General features: G+C 37.5%; 1 protein-coding gene across 1 annotated transcript in view; it reads left to right on the forward strand.

The window, feature by feature from the left end:
• SHC3 (SHC adaptor protein 3) overlaps positions 1-16,983 on the forward strand; it is a 43,160-nt gene that overhangs the window by 7,615 nt on the left and 18,562 nt on the right. The window contains exons 2-5 of the mRNA XM_025172331.2: positions 5,642-5,712; positions 9,501-9,564; positions 13,381-13,500; positions 16,178-16,231. Coding sequence (XP_025028099.1) covers positions 5,642-5,712; positions 9,501-9,564; positions 13,381-13,500; positions 16,178-16,231 — 309 coding nt within the window. The remainder of the gene's footprint in view (positions 1-5,641; positions 5,713-9,500; positions 9,565-13,380; positions 13,501-16,177; positions 16,232-16,983) is intronic.

Genomic DNA, 16,983 nt, shown 5'->3' on the forward strand with positions numbered 1-16,983 from the left:
GAAATACTTACATGAATATCTTCATATAGTTTCGGATTTTGCACTAGCTGTTAGCATGTTTACCTGAAAGGATGACTATGCTTCTCCAATTACACTAATGTGCCTTTAAAAAGGGGAGGTGAACCTACATTTGCTGGAAATAAAATGAAGCCGACATTTTTTTTTAGCCTAATGTGCCATCTTAAACTCAGGATCCTTTTCAAAGAAGTATGGACAGAGGTAGTCTTATAATTAGCAGTACAGTACACATTATGGGGCTACATCCAACATACATTAGTCCTGCGCAATGGGACTTCTTCTGTTTTTTCCATTTGTGCACCACAGAAATCTATTCTACTTTTGGGGAGTTCTAACTTCTATTAGCAGCTGTTGGGCTCCATGTTATATTATTCAGAAGTACTATACAATTATGTTGGCCAAGAAATTTTGCTGTCTGAAATAGAACAGGAAATGATGTTTTCCAACTTTCTTACACCAACAGTTACCAACAAATCAAGGTGAGTAATACCTAAAGTTATACAGCTTGTTTTTCAACTGATAGAAAATCCAATCAGCACCTTTTCCTGCACATAAAAATATAACTAGATTTAAAGTAACTACTAGCTATCCTTTCAAAACCAACCATCTGACTCATCCAAGTTGGATATAGGTGACTGTAGAGGGAGGAAAATTTCTTTCTATTAGCACCCTTATTATCAAATTAAACAAGACAAATCAACCTTGTGTTAATATATTCACAACTAACATACTTGTCTGATATCACTATGCATATGCAGTAAGATTTTATTGTTCAAATATTGCTCAAATTTTTTAAAAAACAAATCATTTGTCTTTGTTCAAAAGTTTTTTTTCCTTTTGATTTATTTACTGTGAAATCTCAAGAACTTTGTGAAGTACAAAACTTCATTTTACAGCCCAGACATTGATCAGGAAATTAACAACAAATAATTTAAAACTGTTTAAAGATGAGCATAAAATAAAATGTGCTGATTCAGTCACACAGTGGAATTCTAAAAAGCATCATGATCTCTGAAGGATCTATGCACAACATATGAAACAAACATGTTTCTCAATGTTTTGGTATGGGAAGTTGATATTTGTATTTAAGATAAGTGAAAAAATATATTTAGGTGGGGATTTTAAAGTTTTCTTTAAAAAATTCTCCTTCATTGGTATAATGCTTAATCAATTAATCCTTTCTCCCCTGGTAATCTAGTCCAGAGGTTCAAAAGTTTCTCCTTTTCCAGAAAGGCTTTAGTTGTCCTATTGTGGCATAGGCATCTTGTCTTAACCATTGTGATGCCAAAATGGTGAAACGTGTTGTGATATTACAATATAAGTTCCACCCTCTTCTACTTTTGTCGTCATGTCACATGCAAGTACATAAGGTCACAACATCATACAGGCTTTTTAATGGTTCCCTTTTGCTCACACCTTCTAGGCTACTTTGTGCAAGGCTGCCTAGTGAATCTGTGACTCAGTGGAAATTCGATGTGTTACCTTCTGGACCATAAATTAAGAGTCACAATCAGCAGTGATCTGAACAGTGATCCAATTAGCTAAAAGGGATGTTGTTCAAAAGGAACAAAACTCTGATACAATTTGGCTTTCTTGCTTAGTTTAAAGTGGCTCTCTGTGCAGCAAAGGAGTAGCACGCTATAAAATATTTCAGATTGGGTCTAGGAGAAACTGGATCCTGGCTTAGAAATGTTCAGGGAAGACAGTGGCTTGTTCCAGTAACTAGAGGGGAAACCCATAGCAGCTTAAACTGACCAACAAATAATAGGGTAAATCCCTGCTCTTGACTTCATCACCAATAACAGAAGGCATGCCAGTGACAGAAATTGTGCTGAGTGAAGAGGGAAAAGGCAACTTGAAAACTGGAACAACTGAAGATGATTTTAACCTGCCTCAGCTCTGGGCTGGGGGTGAAATAAAGTCAACTTCACCAGGGCAGTTACTGGGAGACATTTATGCTGCAGATAGAGGGATGTGAGCATGGATCCCAACTCTCAATCTGGCAAAATAAAACCTCTGTTTGATACTTTGCTGCTTCTGTGTGGCATTTGATTCCAAAGAAACGAAGCAGCTAGGGCTTTGCCAATAACTTGCCTCTTCTCTGCCATGCTGGAGTTTGCATGATGTTGGTTTACCTTAGAGCAGGGTTCCTCAACCTTAGCAACTTTAAGATGGGTGGACTTCAACTCCCAGAATACCCCAGCCAGCCATGAAGTTGAAGTGCACGCATTTTAAAGTTGCTGAGGTTGAGGAACCCTGCCTTAGAGTGCCAGGAAGTCATATACATCAAGCACAGGGATTAACAATCCACCTGCTAAAGAAACATTTGGGCATTTTGATATTACATCGCCATTGAAACCACTGTGACTGATCCTTGGATTCATCAGGGACAGAACCATGATCTGGCAATTCGATGTAATTAAAAGGGCTATAGGAAAATATTAAAAAAATATTATAGTGACAATTACTTTAATTTATACAGTAATATTTTTTATTTATGGCCAAACACATGAATAATAAAGTACAGATATAATTTTAAAAATTGGCATAAGATAAAATAGTTTAATTTGAAAACACTATGCTCCTGTATGATTGGGTTTCAGCTGAGTTTACAACTAAAGCATAGCATGATTCTTTTTTGGTCTGTGAGGAATTTGTGAGCAATAAAACACAATTTTGATTAGTTCAAAGGGGATTTATGGAAAATTTCTCCTTCTGGAATGTGCTCTGGGTGTTTAGATTTTCTAAACCATTTATTTTCAAACTATATTTGCTTTCCATAATTTTTAACTGGGAAGAAAAACATATTCACTACATTCTTTAATGACAAATGGTCAGAAAGTATTAATATTTGCAAGCAGACATTTAGTAAGATTCTATATCTGTACAAACGCTATTAAGAATCAAGGAATCCTAGCTGCTTTTTTCTTTATTTTCAGAATACAGTGGCTAACATATCTGGACACCCCCAGTTCTATTTCATTAAATTTGCATCAATAATGAACAGGAAAATTGGAGTAATAAAATTAAAAGTGTAAAATAGTTATTTTCTAATAATGAAAATAGCCCCAAATGACACTGTATAATATAATATAAAATTAAAATATAATATAAAATTAAGAATAATAAAAACATGTTTATTGGAATGGGATCTAAGTAAACAGACAGATCAGGGAAATAAAGACTTAGGAGGAAAAGAGATAAACTTTAATATGTCTTGTGTTCTATTCATCAAAATATTAACATGAATAGACTATTATGTTTTATGCTACTCTTCCTAGAAGGATCTCAGGACAGTATAGACATTTCTTAGCTCTTATAATGACTCTGTAAAAGCTCAAGTGCACAATTTTTAGTAAATGAAGGGTTTGCTTGTTTTTTTAAATTCAATGACCAGAGGCCAAAGCATCTGGGTGGGGTGGGATGTTGCAAAAGTCAAGATGACAGCTGCTCCTGCACAGTCAAAGCCTTGACATGCATGGTGAGAATTTTTTGACCTCTTCCTGTGGATACCTCTGCAGAGCAGAGGAGTTATATCATGATATCACATCAGTGGGTATAGCCTTCTCCCCACTGTTTTTCATTTTTAGTTTAATTTTATTTCTGTGTTTTAGAAAATAGGAAATCCAACTGTGACCCTGATTTGCATAGCTTCTATCTACCTCTGTCCTCTATTATTACTTTCCCAAATGGGTAAGAGCTATTATATATTTTCAATAATTTAATTAATTTCTTCTGTTTATGTTTATATTTTAATATATAAAAATAAAAAAAATATGTTTAGTTCTTCTATTTAAGTAGTTTAATTTTATCTATTCATATTGTAGTTTGATTTTAAAGTCTAAGAATAATAAAATACAATCATACAGAATTCCACTATCTTTATCATAAATTTCAATCAAATGTAACAGAACATTTATAGAGCCTGTGCATTGATGCTTCACACATAAAATACCTGAAACAAAACATATTCATAGACCTCACTCATATGCAATAAACACCTTGGATTTTTTTTTATGAAGCCACTTTTGTTTTCTGACATTATTATACACATTATCAGTTCAACATGAATAACTGTTGGCAAATTTTCAAAGACAGACTTATTTTTCCCTGCTAAAAGTATTATAATGCAGTAGTGAGACAGATTGCATTCAGACAGCCATGAATTCAAATGTGCCTATATAAGAAATGTCTAATTTTGCAATCTTATTTTTAGAATATTGGCTGACTGGCAAACTACCAAACCTTCTGGGGTTTTTGGTGCTAGCATTAAAAGCAGCTCTGAAAATGCTATTTTCTTGATCAAAAATGCAATAATAGTGCCTTTACATACTGTACTTTGTTCAGGCTGCCATCTCAGATTTGGGGGTATGGTGAATTTCTTACAGAATCTAATGCCTGCTCTTTGCAAGTTTTTTTCTATCTCAGTCATCATTTTTACAGAATTCTGTATAATGGAGAAGGAGTGAGTCAGGCTAGTAATTGAACTGCACAGGTTGACGACAGAAGAGAAAGAAGTCTGAACTGAGAGAGGAAGGAAGTGATGAAAGCTCTCCAAATTTCATTGTAACCCATAGGAGGCCCATTACATCAAGACATGCAAAGCGAGCCTTTTAGACAAAGAAAGAAGATAAAAGTGCTGAGTCCCTCTGCCAATTATGTCTGCATCTATTGGCCCCAATAGTCAATAGATTTATTGGTGCAGGAAAGTGGTGCACACAAAGTTGAATTCCAACCACTTTCCCTCTATATTCAGAATCCCAGCAACTGGCCCAAGGTGGTTTACTGACTGAAATACCTGGACTGGGCAAAAGATGTTTGTGGCCAGGAAATTCATAGCTGCCCTCTTTTTCTTTTCCAACAGAGACAGGAGAGGCTGGTCAGACCTTATTATGATCAGTTAGTCTAATTGAAATGCATCTACAGAGCTGCACATTGTGAATAACCAGGTAGCCTTTTTACTGTTAAACCTACATACCTGTGTTGGTGTACAAGCACTTATGAAAAGAACCTGAAGCAGTCTGCATGGCCTCGAATGCCTTTCATAATTTCAGGGTCATAAATGTGGCACACGGCATATTTTCTCACAGTATACACAAATGATACCGTGCATGTGAATTTTCTAACTCATTCTATTCTTGCACAGTTATTATGCATTTATGTGTAGCATCTGATCGTATTATAAGCACAAGGGACTTTCTGCAGCATTAACTGAATATGCAACCTAGACTAATAATAATACGCTTAAAAATGTGCCAACATACCAGTGCTTTGACAGCTAAAGGACCTTCTATGTACATTTTAACCTAATAGGAGAAAACAAAGGGAGGGCTCCAATTGAACCCCAGATTTTTTTTAGAAGGATGGCTGCTGTATGTGTAAGTGAAAAAAAACCAAATTAATAAGAATGGTTATGGAGGTGGGTGTTGGGATTTATTTTACTGTACCTGCTTAGCAAGCCATTTTGATGGACTATTTGTCAGACAAGAGACGTAAATAAAATCTCAACCTCCATCTGTCAAAGTATGAGTGTAGAAATCAACCAATTTTGCCAATATTGAAACTTTTGCTGTACAAAGTTTCTTTCAGTTATACTTATATGCACACTTTTTTCTATTTGCAGTATTTGGGATGTATAGAGGTCTTACGCTCCATGAAATCCCTGGATTTTAATACTAGAACACAGATAACAAGGTAAGATGATATATTCTGTATACATTCCCATCACTGTCTTTTGTACCTTCCACCCAGGGTAGGCACATGTTACCTGAAGGAGAAAAATAAGAGCAATGGTTGTGTGCAATCCATGTTGCTGGTGATGATAATGATCTGTAAGTTCATACACATAACACAAATTTTTAGAGTTCTGCTGTGCCTTAAAATACTGGAAATAAACATTTTGTATAGATATATAGTGTATAAATGATTGGCATGTTCCTGGGCAGGGTCCTCAAGGGGCATTCTGCTTTGGCTAGTGGGAAGTCCAGTTCTTTTCAATCAAACCTTGCTCCCACTGTACCCACCTGGTCTATGAGTTGATCTCCAACTCAGAGACTTAGAAGTTGAGCAACTGTGGCTGTGGGGTTTTGGCGGGGGGTGGGGAAGACGAACGATGAAGCATGCCATTTCATAGCATAACCTGACGTCCGCTATATCTGCTGTTGTTTGGGATGCTTTTGAACACGGGTCTTGCACTAAACTCATATTCAAAAGCAGCCTAAGAACAACTGAGAGGCAGGAGGAGTTGTGCTGCTCTGTGCAATGAAGCAGCAGAGAGAGAGTGGGAGAGAGAGAGAGAGAGATGGCTTGAGTGACCTCCTTCACTTGGGCTTGTCTGCTGTTGTTATGACAGATGACTAAACCTGCAGGTCTAACCATCTGCCCAAACCATCAAGCAATGCTGTGATTGGTAGATAGTTTTCCAGCCACCTGGAGATATTGAGAAGAGTGTGAAGGGCAGCCTTTTCTGAGTGGGACACCAGTCTCTGGCTTTGAGCTAGAATACAAGCAACTGAGGCTGGCCATGGGGAGAACAAACTCTGTGCTGCTTTACTTTTCTGCTGACTCACAGGGGAGATATAATAGGAGGGGAGCTGGGTTAGTCTATGGTGGCAAGAAGTCAGGAGCCTAGTGGGACCTTTTCTGACTAAAAAATTTATTAAAAGGTATAAGCTTTTGTGAAACGCAGCTCAGTGTTTTACCTGAGCCATGGGGAAATGTCCTAAGTTGGAAAAGGCTACTTTATGTATGAAATTCCAAATAAATAACACAGTATGTCAAGTTAAGATTTCTAAGCTTGTTTTATGTGTCTCTGTTTTGTTCTGTGAAATGTTTCTGAAGACAGGAAATATTGTAACTACTGTATTGCTTGAGTCTAAAACATACTGCTTTAACATTTGGATCAATGTTTTCAATGTGAAATATATTTACACAGTTTCTCAGAAGAACTTTCAATACAATTTCTGTATAGTTTCAAATCTGAGATTCTATAAATCCACAAGAGTAGCTATATTTGAAAGTGAGGATGTGCTGTCATAAACCTGGAGAATATAATCATTTCTGTGGAAAAGTCTTGTGTCTGTCAGTTGGAAAAACAGTAGGTTTGCTAAATGGTAAGGACAAGCTATGGTAATATTGAATACCAGACACTGTGTCCATTGCAAATATATGCATTGAAAAGTACACAATGCTGCCTAGGTAAGTCAGTTTTAAGAATTATTTGTCATAATAGCTTATTAATAAATTCTGATTTAGTAATTTTAAACCCATTTTCTGAGGGCAGTAAGTTAGGTTTGAGCTTGTCTTAAAAATCAGCATTATATGTGTGTATAAACGGCTGGACATATGCCATAATATATAAGGGATAGAAAAAGAGGAGAGAGAGAAAGAAGGAGATACCTTATTTACAGTGTATACTGTTCTAACCCTTTTCTGCCCCAATAGCCCTATTAGTAATTGGTTGGAAATCCTTTTCTGGCCCAGTAGTTGGTCCTGATCAAGAAAGCAAGATATGCCATAAACACTTATCCATGAAAGAATTGAAGCCTTCTTTTCTCCAACAGATGCTCTTCTGGGAATCTTATCAACTGGAGAATTCAGGAAGTAGAGGTCCAATGCTTCTGGTCTTCATATGAAGAGATCACCTAGTTGGAGAAGGCTTGTCCATTGTTTCAAATCCTAATCTCCATGGAGAGATACTGGAGGATTAACAAATGCAAGCCAGCATTTAACCCCATTTTTGCCATGCTTTTTTTTCAAAGCACTTGATAATTCTGGTAATACAAAGTGTTTCCAGATAAGGGTTTTATTGTGCAGTCACCCTATTGCATTCAGGGAATGTGAATAAGATGCCATTTTCTTCTATTTATAACTGCCCAATCTTTCCCACTTTTTCTTTTGCCATTTTTTAAAATATAAAATAGTATACTTCTGCTAGGGTAGTCTTGCTTTTAATCATCTGCTTTGTTGCCATAGGTAGAAAAAACAAGAGGCACCAATTGTCCCTTCTGCTATTTTTCTATGCTGGGTATAAAGAAGGCACCCTGTTTTTGCTCCACCCAGCAAACAAACAAACAAACAAAACCCCCAGCATGCAATGTTCTTTCATTCCTGTAGAAGTCCTTGCAGTTCCAGGCCCAGCACAGGGAGCAGCTAGCAGAGAAAAGAATGCTAGCAATTATTTATGTCATGTCCTAAGAAACAATAATTCTGCAGCTGCTAAAATAGAATCCAGTTTAGGGAATCTGCCTCATGTATCATCTTCACAGCCTCCTGGTCTATTCTTGAGTCTTCTTCCAAGCACTAATTATTTTTAAAGCCCTAAATAGTTTAGGGTCAAGTTTCCAAAAGGACCATTTCTTCTATATTATTTATCTTGGTATTATTGCCTTTCAACAATCAGAGAGACTCCCAGAGAGTTCCTGGTAATAAAAGATACATACATAAAAGTCTTGGCATCATAATACTGTGGATGAAAAGCAAAAAAAAGCAACTGTACTTCTGAAAAGGATTTGGATACATCACGCATTAGAGAAGCATCCTTTCTATACTGGATATGTGCAGTTGTCCTGAAATCTCTCTGAACCATGCTAAGCAAAATGGTTTGTGGGGGAGGCAGGGGAGAGTTCCTGATTCTTGTATGTGGTCATTCTGCATCATGGATCATGGATCATTCTGCATCAATCCTAGTCTTTCTTTTCTGTATAGCACATTATCTATAATCCCTTTTAGCTATGGAACTATGAAGGCTATTGGACACTAAATACTTATTTTATTTTATTTTATTTTATTTTATTTTATTTATTTCAGTCACTGACCAGCATAAAACTAATAACAGTCACTCTAAAATAGAAGTAAATATTAAGGCTGGGAAATCTTTTTCTGTAACAAAACACTCAAATGACCCTGTCATGATGTTCAATAAGAATTTATTTGACCTGATTTGACTGTGAAGGATTGTGGTCTCTGTGTGTGTATGTGTGTGTACATGTATGCATGTTTGCACTTAAAGCAAAAACTCCAAGAAAATGAAGATTAAGAGTTGGCAGAGTTAGCCATGTATTTATTCAGACTGTTTGCATTGTAAATGTTCATATACTCTCTTCTGTATTGAAGTGACTGTTACATCTAATCTGAAATCAATCTTGTTGACTTCAGGAATCCAAAGAATATCTGTTCAGATAGAAGGAAAATCCATGCATTAAAAATCTATTCAGCTATTAACTCACATCTCTCTAGGAAAATTAGCTGTTTCGGTCATCCAGATGTTTCTATTAGCACAATTAATTCAAGCTATGAAATTGTCAACACATACAATATTTCAACTGCCTAATATATAATGCTACTCTAACTTCAGATTTTTCTGCAAATTCTTGTATAGATGTCATAAGGGACCAATTTAGATTTTCAAGCACCGTTCATAAAAATAAATGAAGGAAAATAGCATAACCATTTGCTTTTGACATCCTATTTTGTCTTTCTAGAGAAGCGATTGGCATTGTTTGTGAAGCTGTGCCAGGAACCAAAGGAGCTTTTAAAAGAAGAAAGGTAGTAATCTTACTTACTTACTTACTTACTTACTTACTTACTTACTTACTTACTTACTTACCATGACACTGCTGCCCAACTATCATCCAGGAGCAAAAGGTAGCATACATAGCATGTCCTTCTCCAATTTTATCTCCACAAAAAAAGGGCCCAAAGTCAACCAGTGAGCTTCTGTGCATAAGGTAGATATGAACCTGAGTCTTCTCAGTCCTAGAACATTTTAACCATCAGACAAAAGTGGCTGTCTTGTTTCTTTATTAACTTGTACTGCTTCCACTCAAGTTCAAGGTAATGTGATACGAATGATTGACAAGCACTGGGTATTGTGTCCTGGGAAAGAGAATTAACCTTTTATTCATATTTAGATTTTGACTTCTGGTGACTACTGTACATGGATAAGTTCATTCAGTTTTCTTGGCAACATTTTTGGAAGTGGCTTGCTGTTGCCTTCTTCCTAAGGCTGAAAGAGAATAACTGGCCCAAAGCACACAGATAGCTTCTGTGCCTAAGGCAGGACTAGAACTTGCTTCTCGTCCAGGACCTTAACACTAGATCAAACTGGTGTTCAGTCCAGATGACCACTAGATGACAGCAAAGAGACCCAGAAAATTTAAAGTCTTTGCTGCTGTTTAGCTACCTAGTGGCTGTCTGGTGGCATCCCACATTTGGTAGCCCTAACCTGCATACCATAAAAACACCCATCCCAAAGCTACTATTGACCCCATTTAACAGATTAATATTAGGTTACACTCTAGAGAGAATATCATTTCAACATGTAAGGTGGAGAACACACTTTTTTTTTTTTTATCAAATGCTCCACTGCAGATTGAAAACTGCTACCATGTTAGGAAAAAGACTAAACCAGAATATCCTTCTCTGTAATTTTTAGTTTTCCACAGGCATGACATTTTCGTATCAAGAAGCATTGCGCTAGGGAAAATTCAATGTGAGCTACCTACCTCAGCATTCCAACATGGTAGAGCTCTGTGCAGTTTTCTTTGCACGGGTAAATTAACCCCTGGGTAGTTCAGTTCAAACATGGCTGTTAATTTACATGTACCTATGTAATTATTTATCTAGTTCGTATTCAGATTGTTTAAACACAATGGGTTTGAGGCAGTGTTAAGAATATTAAACACATATGAGACTTATGTTTGCATGTGGTGATTCAAAAACATCTGTGAACTCAACTTCACTGAAGCAGCCTATTTTGACCCAGTGTGTCCTATGTGGCTTATAGGTATAGACAACTTATCAAGACAATTGCCATTTTTATATTTTTAAGTTACTTATTTATTATACTTGCTACAAAGACTGTGCTTATATGTACATTTCATTTTTTTTTTTTGTTGCTACAAAGCTGCTAAAGTGGTAAGTACCATCTGTGAAACAGACGTGTGGGCAGCTCTATTCCCCTTTCAGCTTATGTATCTGTTCAAACTTCCCTGGGCACAGCATTTTCCCCATAGGTGTATTTTCTCTTATATTTTTAGTTTCAGGCCTCAAATCCAGGCAGCCTTATTTTTGACTTCATTTATTGGAATAGAAATACTTCTATTGGAAGATGATTGCAGAAAGAGACTGAGAATGGGACCTCAGGGCACTTCCATGCAGCCACTGTTGTTATTCTCCAAAATTCTCAAAACCCTCAGACCCAGATTTGCAGTGGCCTATGATTATCCTCCACTCAGTCATAGCAAGAACTCAACTCCCTCCAGTCAGGACTTTGGTCTCCATCCATGACCTTGCCTTACACCTCATATGTTTTGACAATGAAAACGTTTTTTTTTTTAAAATCAGGTCACTAGCCCTGATGCCTAGTATGAAGATTGTGGATGGCATGGTGGCTTAGCAGCTGTGAGGAGAAGACAGAACCAAAGAGCTGGGAATTGGTGGTGGTTCCCATCAAAGGAAATTGGCCATTCCCGATCTCTGTGTTGCAACATCAAAAACAAGAAAATGAAAGGGTACAATTTGATCTGTGCCACAGCTGACCTGGCAGAAAATTGGCTGGAAAGTCATGAGATTACAGAACCATAATGTTAAACTGAGAGCAGCACTAAAGCCCTGTGTAGAAATAGAAATAGAAATTGTCAAAGCTTGTGTTAAGTTCCCTCTTTATAAAATACAATGTTCTTCCATTGATTTATGTTTTATATTAAGGTTTAATCTCCAGCATTTTAGACTTCTCCATGTTTAATATCTTGACAAAGATGGTTCAATATATTTGTTAACATTCTTATTATTGTTAGTATTCACTTTATTAAATTTGCTTTCTAACAAAACCCAACCTTTTTCATTGTCCTTTCATTCACAGTGAAGTGTTTGTGAGTTTCTGAGCTAGGCTTAAGGCAACTACAATGTAGGACAGAACATTATTCCAGTTTAGTGATAAATACAGATGGGTGACAAGTGACTAGTTCCTACAGTTTCAAATAATATGGTAGCTGCTATGTTGTCCTTAACTAATAAAAGACATTTCTTATAACTTCTACAATCTAGGCTGTTGACTGTAAGTAGTGATTGAGAGTTCTCTTAAATCACTACTTACAGTCAACAGCCTAGATAGTAGAAGTCATCACATAAGTGGTCCCCCACCCACTCAAAGCCCTAGTCCTGGGGGAAGAGCCAGATTTAAAGGGCTAGTTTAAATAACGCCAGGGTGGAGACCATATGAATCTCTGAGGTGATGATGTTCCAAACGGCTGACACAGAGACAAAGAAGGCCCATTTCAGGGACCCCCTCAGTTGACACTGTTTAAATGATGGAACCCAGAGCATGCCAACTGTGCCCAATCGTACAGGATGGGCACAAACTACAGGAGACAGGTGGTCCCTTAAATAACTAGGCTGTAAGGACTTCATAGGTGATAACCAGCACTTTAAATTGCATCAAAAAGCCTACTGCTCACCAGTGCAGCTCACAAAGCAGAGGTGTTACACAGATATACTTATGGCATGCCCATAACTGCCCATGCTGCTGCATTCTGGACCAGCTGCAGCTTCTGAGTGGTCTTCAAGGGCAGTCCCATATAGAGCCCATTGCAGTAGCCCAGTGTAAGGTGACCAAAGCTTGGAAACAAAACTTCAGTATAGGTTACACAACATAAGACAGAAGGAATCCTGGTATTCTGCAGAGAAAGATTCATTACCTCTTCTGAAGTCCAAGTTTTCTACTTTTATCCTGGCAGCCTTTGGAAACCATAATGGATAAGAATACAGGAAGCATAATAATGGGTTGGAAATATTTGTGTGTATTTTTATGGGTGCATATGTGTTTATGTGCATTTTAATGTGCATAGTGTGTATATATTTGTATGGTCACTGACCCACCGTGCAGCCATTAGGATCGTAAAAAATGCAGTGCCTATTCAGAAACCTACGTAATTGTCTTCAGTCACCAAAAGTGCTCTTTCTACCTTAAAATAAAGGCTTTTTGAAAACAAAACATCCAAAATCTTAAGCAAGATTTAAGATTTGCAATCCTGCAAATTCTCAGCAGCAACTGGGGGAGCTGGGTACCAGCCATTCACACGGTGGTTCCTGATCAGAAAAGGTTGCTAATTCCAGCTTTAAAACTATTTTCTCCATTCCTCAGTTATACAAAATGACCTCCATTTTTCTTCCTTATAGTATTTTCTCTTTCCTTGAAATCAATATTTCTTACTAACACTAGACAAAAACATCTGTGCATTGTTGATTGAAAGGTCACAGTCATGACTTATTAAATTTTAGAGGTGTTGATTTATCCAGTGTGGATTCTGATGGCATCAAATGTGAATAGAGCACTGAAAGGCGTGCATTTTCCTTTTTCAGCCACCAAGTAAAGCTCTCTCTAATATTCTGGGGAAGAGCAACCTTCAGTTTGCAGGAATGAATATCACTCTGAATATATCTACTACCAGCTTAAACCTGATGACACCCGATTGCAAGCAGGTTTGTATATGGTCATTCCTGTCCTCTCTTTTTAAAGTCCTGTGATTGTTGTGGCTTGCTGAGCAAGCCATTTCTGTTCTTAATTCTGATAATTATTTTTAAAAATGTTCACGTTTGAATAGTCCAACTCATTTCAATAAAAATATAGGTACATTAATACATGTGCATTAATATAAAAGCCAGTTTCTTCCATTTGAATTCACCGCTAACTGAGATCATTTTCCAGTTCCCACCACCACAACTTCAAATGCTCCCCCCAGGTGTAAGGTGGGTAATGAGCAGGGACCGAGCACTTTTTTCTATAGCCCTCTAGCTGCACAGTCACTTTCTCAGAGATGCAAAAAATGTTTTATTTTACCTAGCATTTGATTAAGACATTATTATTTTCTTTCTATAGCTATTGTTATGGCTATTTTCAGGCTGTGAATTTGCTTTGCATGCTGTTAGATTAATTGTTTTAGATATTTTTATTTTTAGCTAGAAAAGAGAAATGTAAATGTTTTAAAGAAATGAATACATACGCCTTTTCTGGATCTTGATCTTAAAGCCATAAAGATAAAATAGCTCATTTTGGAATGAAAGAAGAGATTTATTTAGCTTTTTAGTATTCCTAAAACTTCCCTCCCCTTTTTTGAGCATTGCCTTTTAAAAACACATGCAGAGAAAATGTTGTAATTACTGGGTTCATATTCCTAAATAGAATTTGTAATGGTTTCGGTAAAAAGGCCACAAATAAAACTGAAACACAAAGTATGCAGATTAGTATTTTATGTTCCCAAGCTTGCATTCCTTCAGTGTTTCTGAATTACAGCTTCCATCCTGCCTGATGGCATGGGGCCAGGCTATTTGAGGGACTGCCTTACTCCCACCGCTTCTACCTGTCCGTTAGGTTGGGCAGGAGGGTGTGCTCTGGGTCCTATCTATGAGGGATTGTCATCTAGTGGGACCCAAGAAGTGTGCCCTCTCCATAGCTGTGCCTGCCCTTCTGGAACACCATGCTACCCAAGGTTTGGCTGGCCCCAACTCTGCTTGTCTTTCAGAAAGCCTTGAAGACCTGGCTGTTTTCCCAGGCATGGGGCCCAGGAGGACCCATACTATTGGTGAATGGTATTTTCAGGAACTACTTTGTGTTGGTTGGGAACAGTATTTTGGTTTGATTTTTAATATACAGTATATTGTATTTATCTTGCATTTTAATTACTGTTAGCCAACCAGAATTGCACTGGTGAGATGGGCGGCCATATAAATAGATAAAAAAAATACATTGGGTTATCTTGGCTGGGGCTGATAGGAGCTGTAGTCCACAACATCTGAAGGCCTCAGGCGGGTGAAGACTAGTGTAGGTAGGGGTTTTCAAACTTTTTCAGGCCACAGAACCTATTAGTTAAAAAAAAATTCCCAGAACCCCTCATCAAAACTAATGACAAAAAATGGGCTGCATTTGAGTGAACTTTTTTTTGTCCTTAATCTCTCACACAACCCCATCAGGTTCCCATGGAACCCTAGAGTTCTGCAGAACACAGTTTAGAAAACCTTGGTGTGGGCAGTACTGTGCTAGATGGCCCCATTGTTAATTTCAGTATAAGACGTGGACCTTTTTATCCTTCCTTGTCGTTTATTTCAGCACTAGGAAAATATGCAGCTTTCTTTCATTACATTTTGACTCTGCTTTTGCATGGGAGATAATGGAAGGGAATCCATTGCCTACTACAGTACTTCACATTGTCTACATTTGAGCAAAAATGCAAGTTGTATTTCTACTTGTCTTTGCCTATCCAAACTTTTAATATCAGAAAATCTGGGTTATAGAGTCTGATGCTTTCCACATTAATAAACTTGGCAGAAGCCAGCCCTGGCTGTGACAATATAATGACCTGAATGGATATGTAACAATGCATTGTCCTGATTCTTACTTCTGTCATGTTCGTTCAGTGTCCGTCTTATGAAATGTGCTGCCTGCATGAGGAAACAGATGAATATGTTGCAGAAAGTGATTGATTGAGGAATGACCAGTGGTATGTCTATTGCAGACTCACTCCAGACGTATGGGTGCTTCCCTCATGTCAATATCACCTGAGTGCAGTAATTTACCAATGAAAATCAAAGCTGGTCTGGTCACATGAACATAATTCCCCAAAGGAGAGGGAAAGTGTTACAAATTTTACACATCACAATGCCTGGTGTGGCTCTGGAGGCTTACGGAGAAAAGACTGGATGTTTGTCAGTATAGAAAACAGGACGGTAGGGCTATGTAAACCATAGCCAGGGGATGAGACAAGGATAGTGTCATGGGGATAGGATGTAAAACTGGGGTTGTTAGGCCTTTGCACTGATATTGGAAATATCTAATAAAGAGAGGGTCTCTGTATATTAGGAATCATACTGGAGTAGCAAAAAGAAAAAGGAAAAAAGGGGGCGGGGAGGAGGCAAGGCAAGGCAAGGCATTGGCTTTCAATGCCAAATTCCAGTTCCACATCTGAATGTCTCTTGAAGGTCTTACAGAGTTTCATCTGAATGTACTCTCAATGGAGGTTCAGGAATGCATGACATTTGTCACTGATATCCTTGTACTTCTATTTTTGGTTTCTGATTTTGCATACTTAAGAACACAGCTGGAAAAGAAAAGAAAGCTAGACAGGCTGTGTATCTCACTCGTTATGTTTTCCTAACTCTACAGATTATAGCAAACCATCATATGCAATCTATTTCTTTTGCATCTGGAGTAGATGTGGTAAGTCTCTTTCTTTCTTCCATTTGCTATTGATGCAAGAGGTTATTGTGCCAAATTTATCACTTATCTTTCTTGGGAAAAATTGCTCATTGTTATGCCCTTGTAGCTTAGCTGTAAGGGAGAAAGGCAAAGCAAAATTCAGTTTATTTGAACATGCTTGTGATACATGAATATACTTCCAGTGGGGCTTACAGTATGGATGAAGTTTAGTCAAGTTTTACTGATAATAATTTCATAATTGAAAAAAGAAGATTATTGGTGGCAGAGTGGCCTGAACAATTGCCTGATGGTCAAAGAAAAACAGAGATTCAATCTCTGCAATTTTATGCAGCTATGTTGCAGCCCTACATCTACTTGGAAACAGATCCCACTGAAATAACTGGGACATTTTCAAGTAGGCAAAGGTAGGTTCCTTCTATCACATCTGAAATGGACAACTGTTTTCAGCTTTTTGTGTTTGTGCCCTGTCTGTGGCTGGCTGGTGATTGTCACATGTGTGCAAACTGAATGTTTGGACTAATTTTTAACGTTTATGGGGAGGTGTGAAGGTTTTAATGGGTGAAATGGATGTCTTATGTGATAAAAGCTCTAAATTTCCTCCACAGATTTAGAATATCAGACTGATTGATCAGGGGAAAGATTAAAGAAGTGAAACAGCACATAGTCTAACCCCCCATTTTGCTCTTTAAAACTACCAGGCTCTCTAAGCACACACACACACACACACACCTCCAAAAATGTCAGGCCCATCT

This window comes from Python bivittatus, unplaced genomic scaffold, assembly GCF_059951505.1.
Source record: "Python bivittatus isolate LINGU-HERP-01145 unplaced genomic scaffold, Pbiv_v1 ctg000850_np1212, whole genome shotgun sequence".
Classification (NCBI taxonomy): Eukaryota; Metazoa; Chordata; class Lepidosauria; order Squamata; family Pythonidae; genus Python; species Python bivittatus.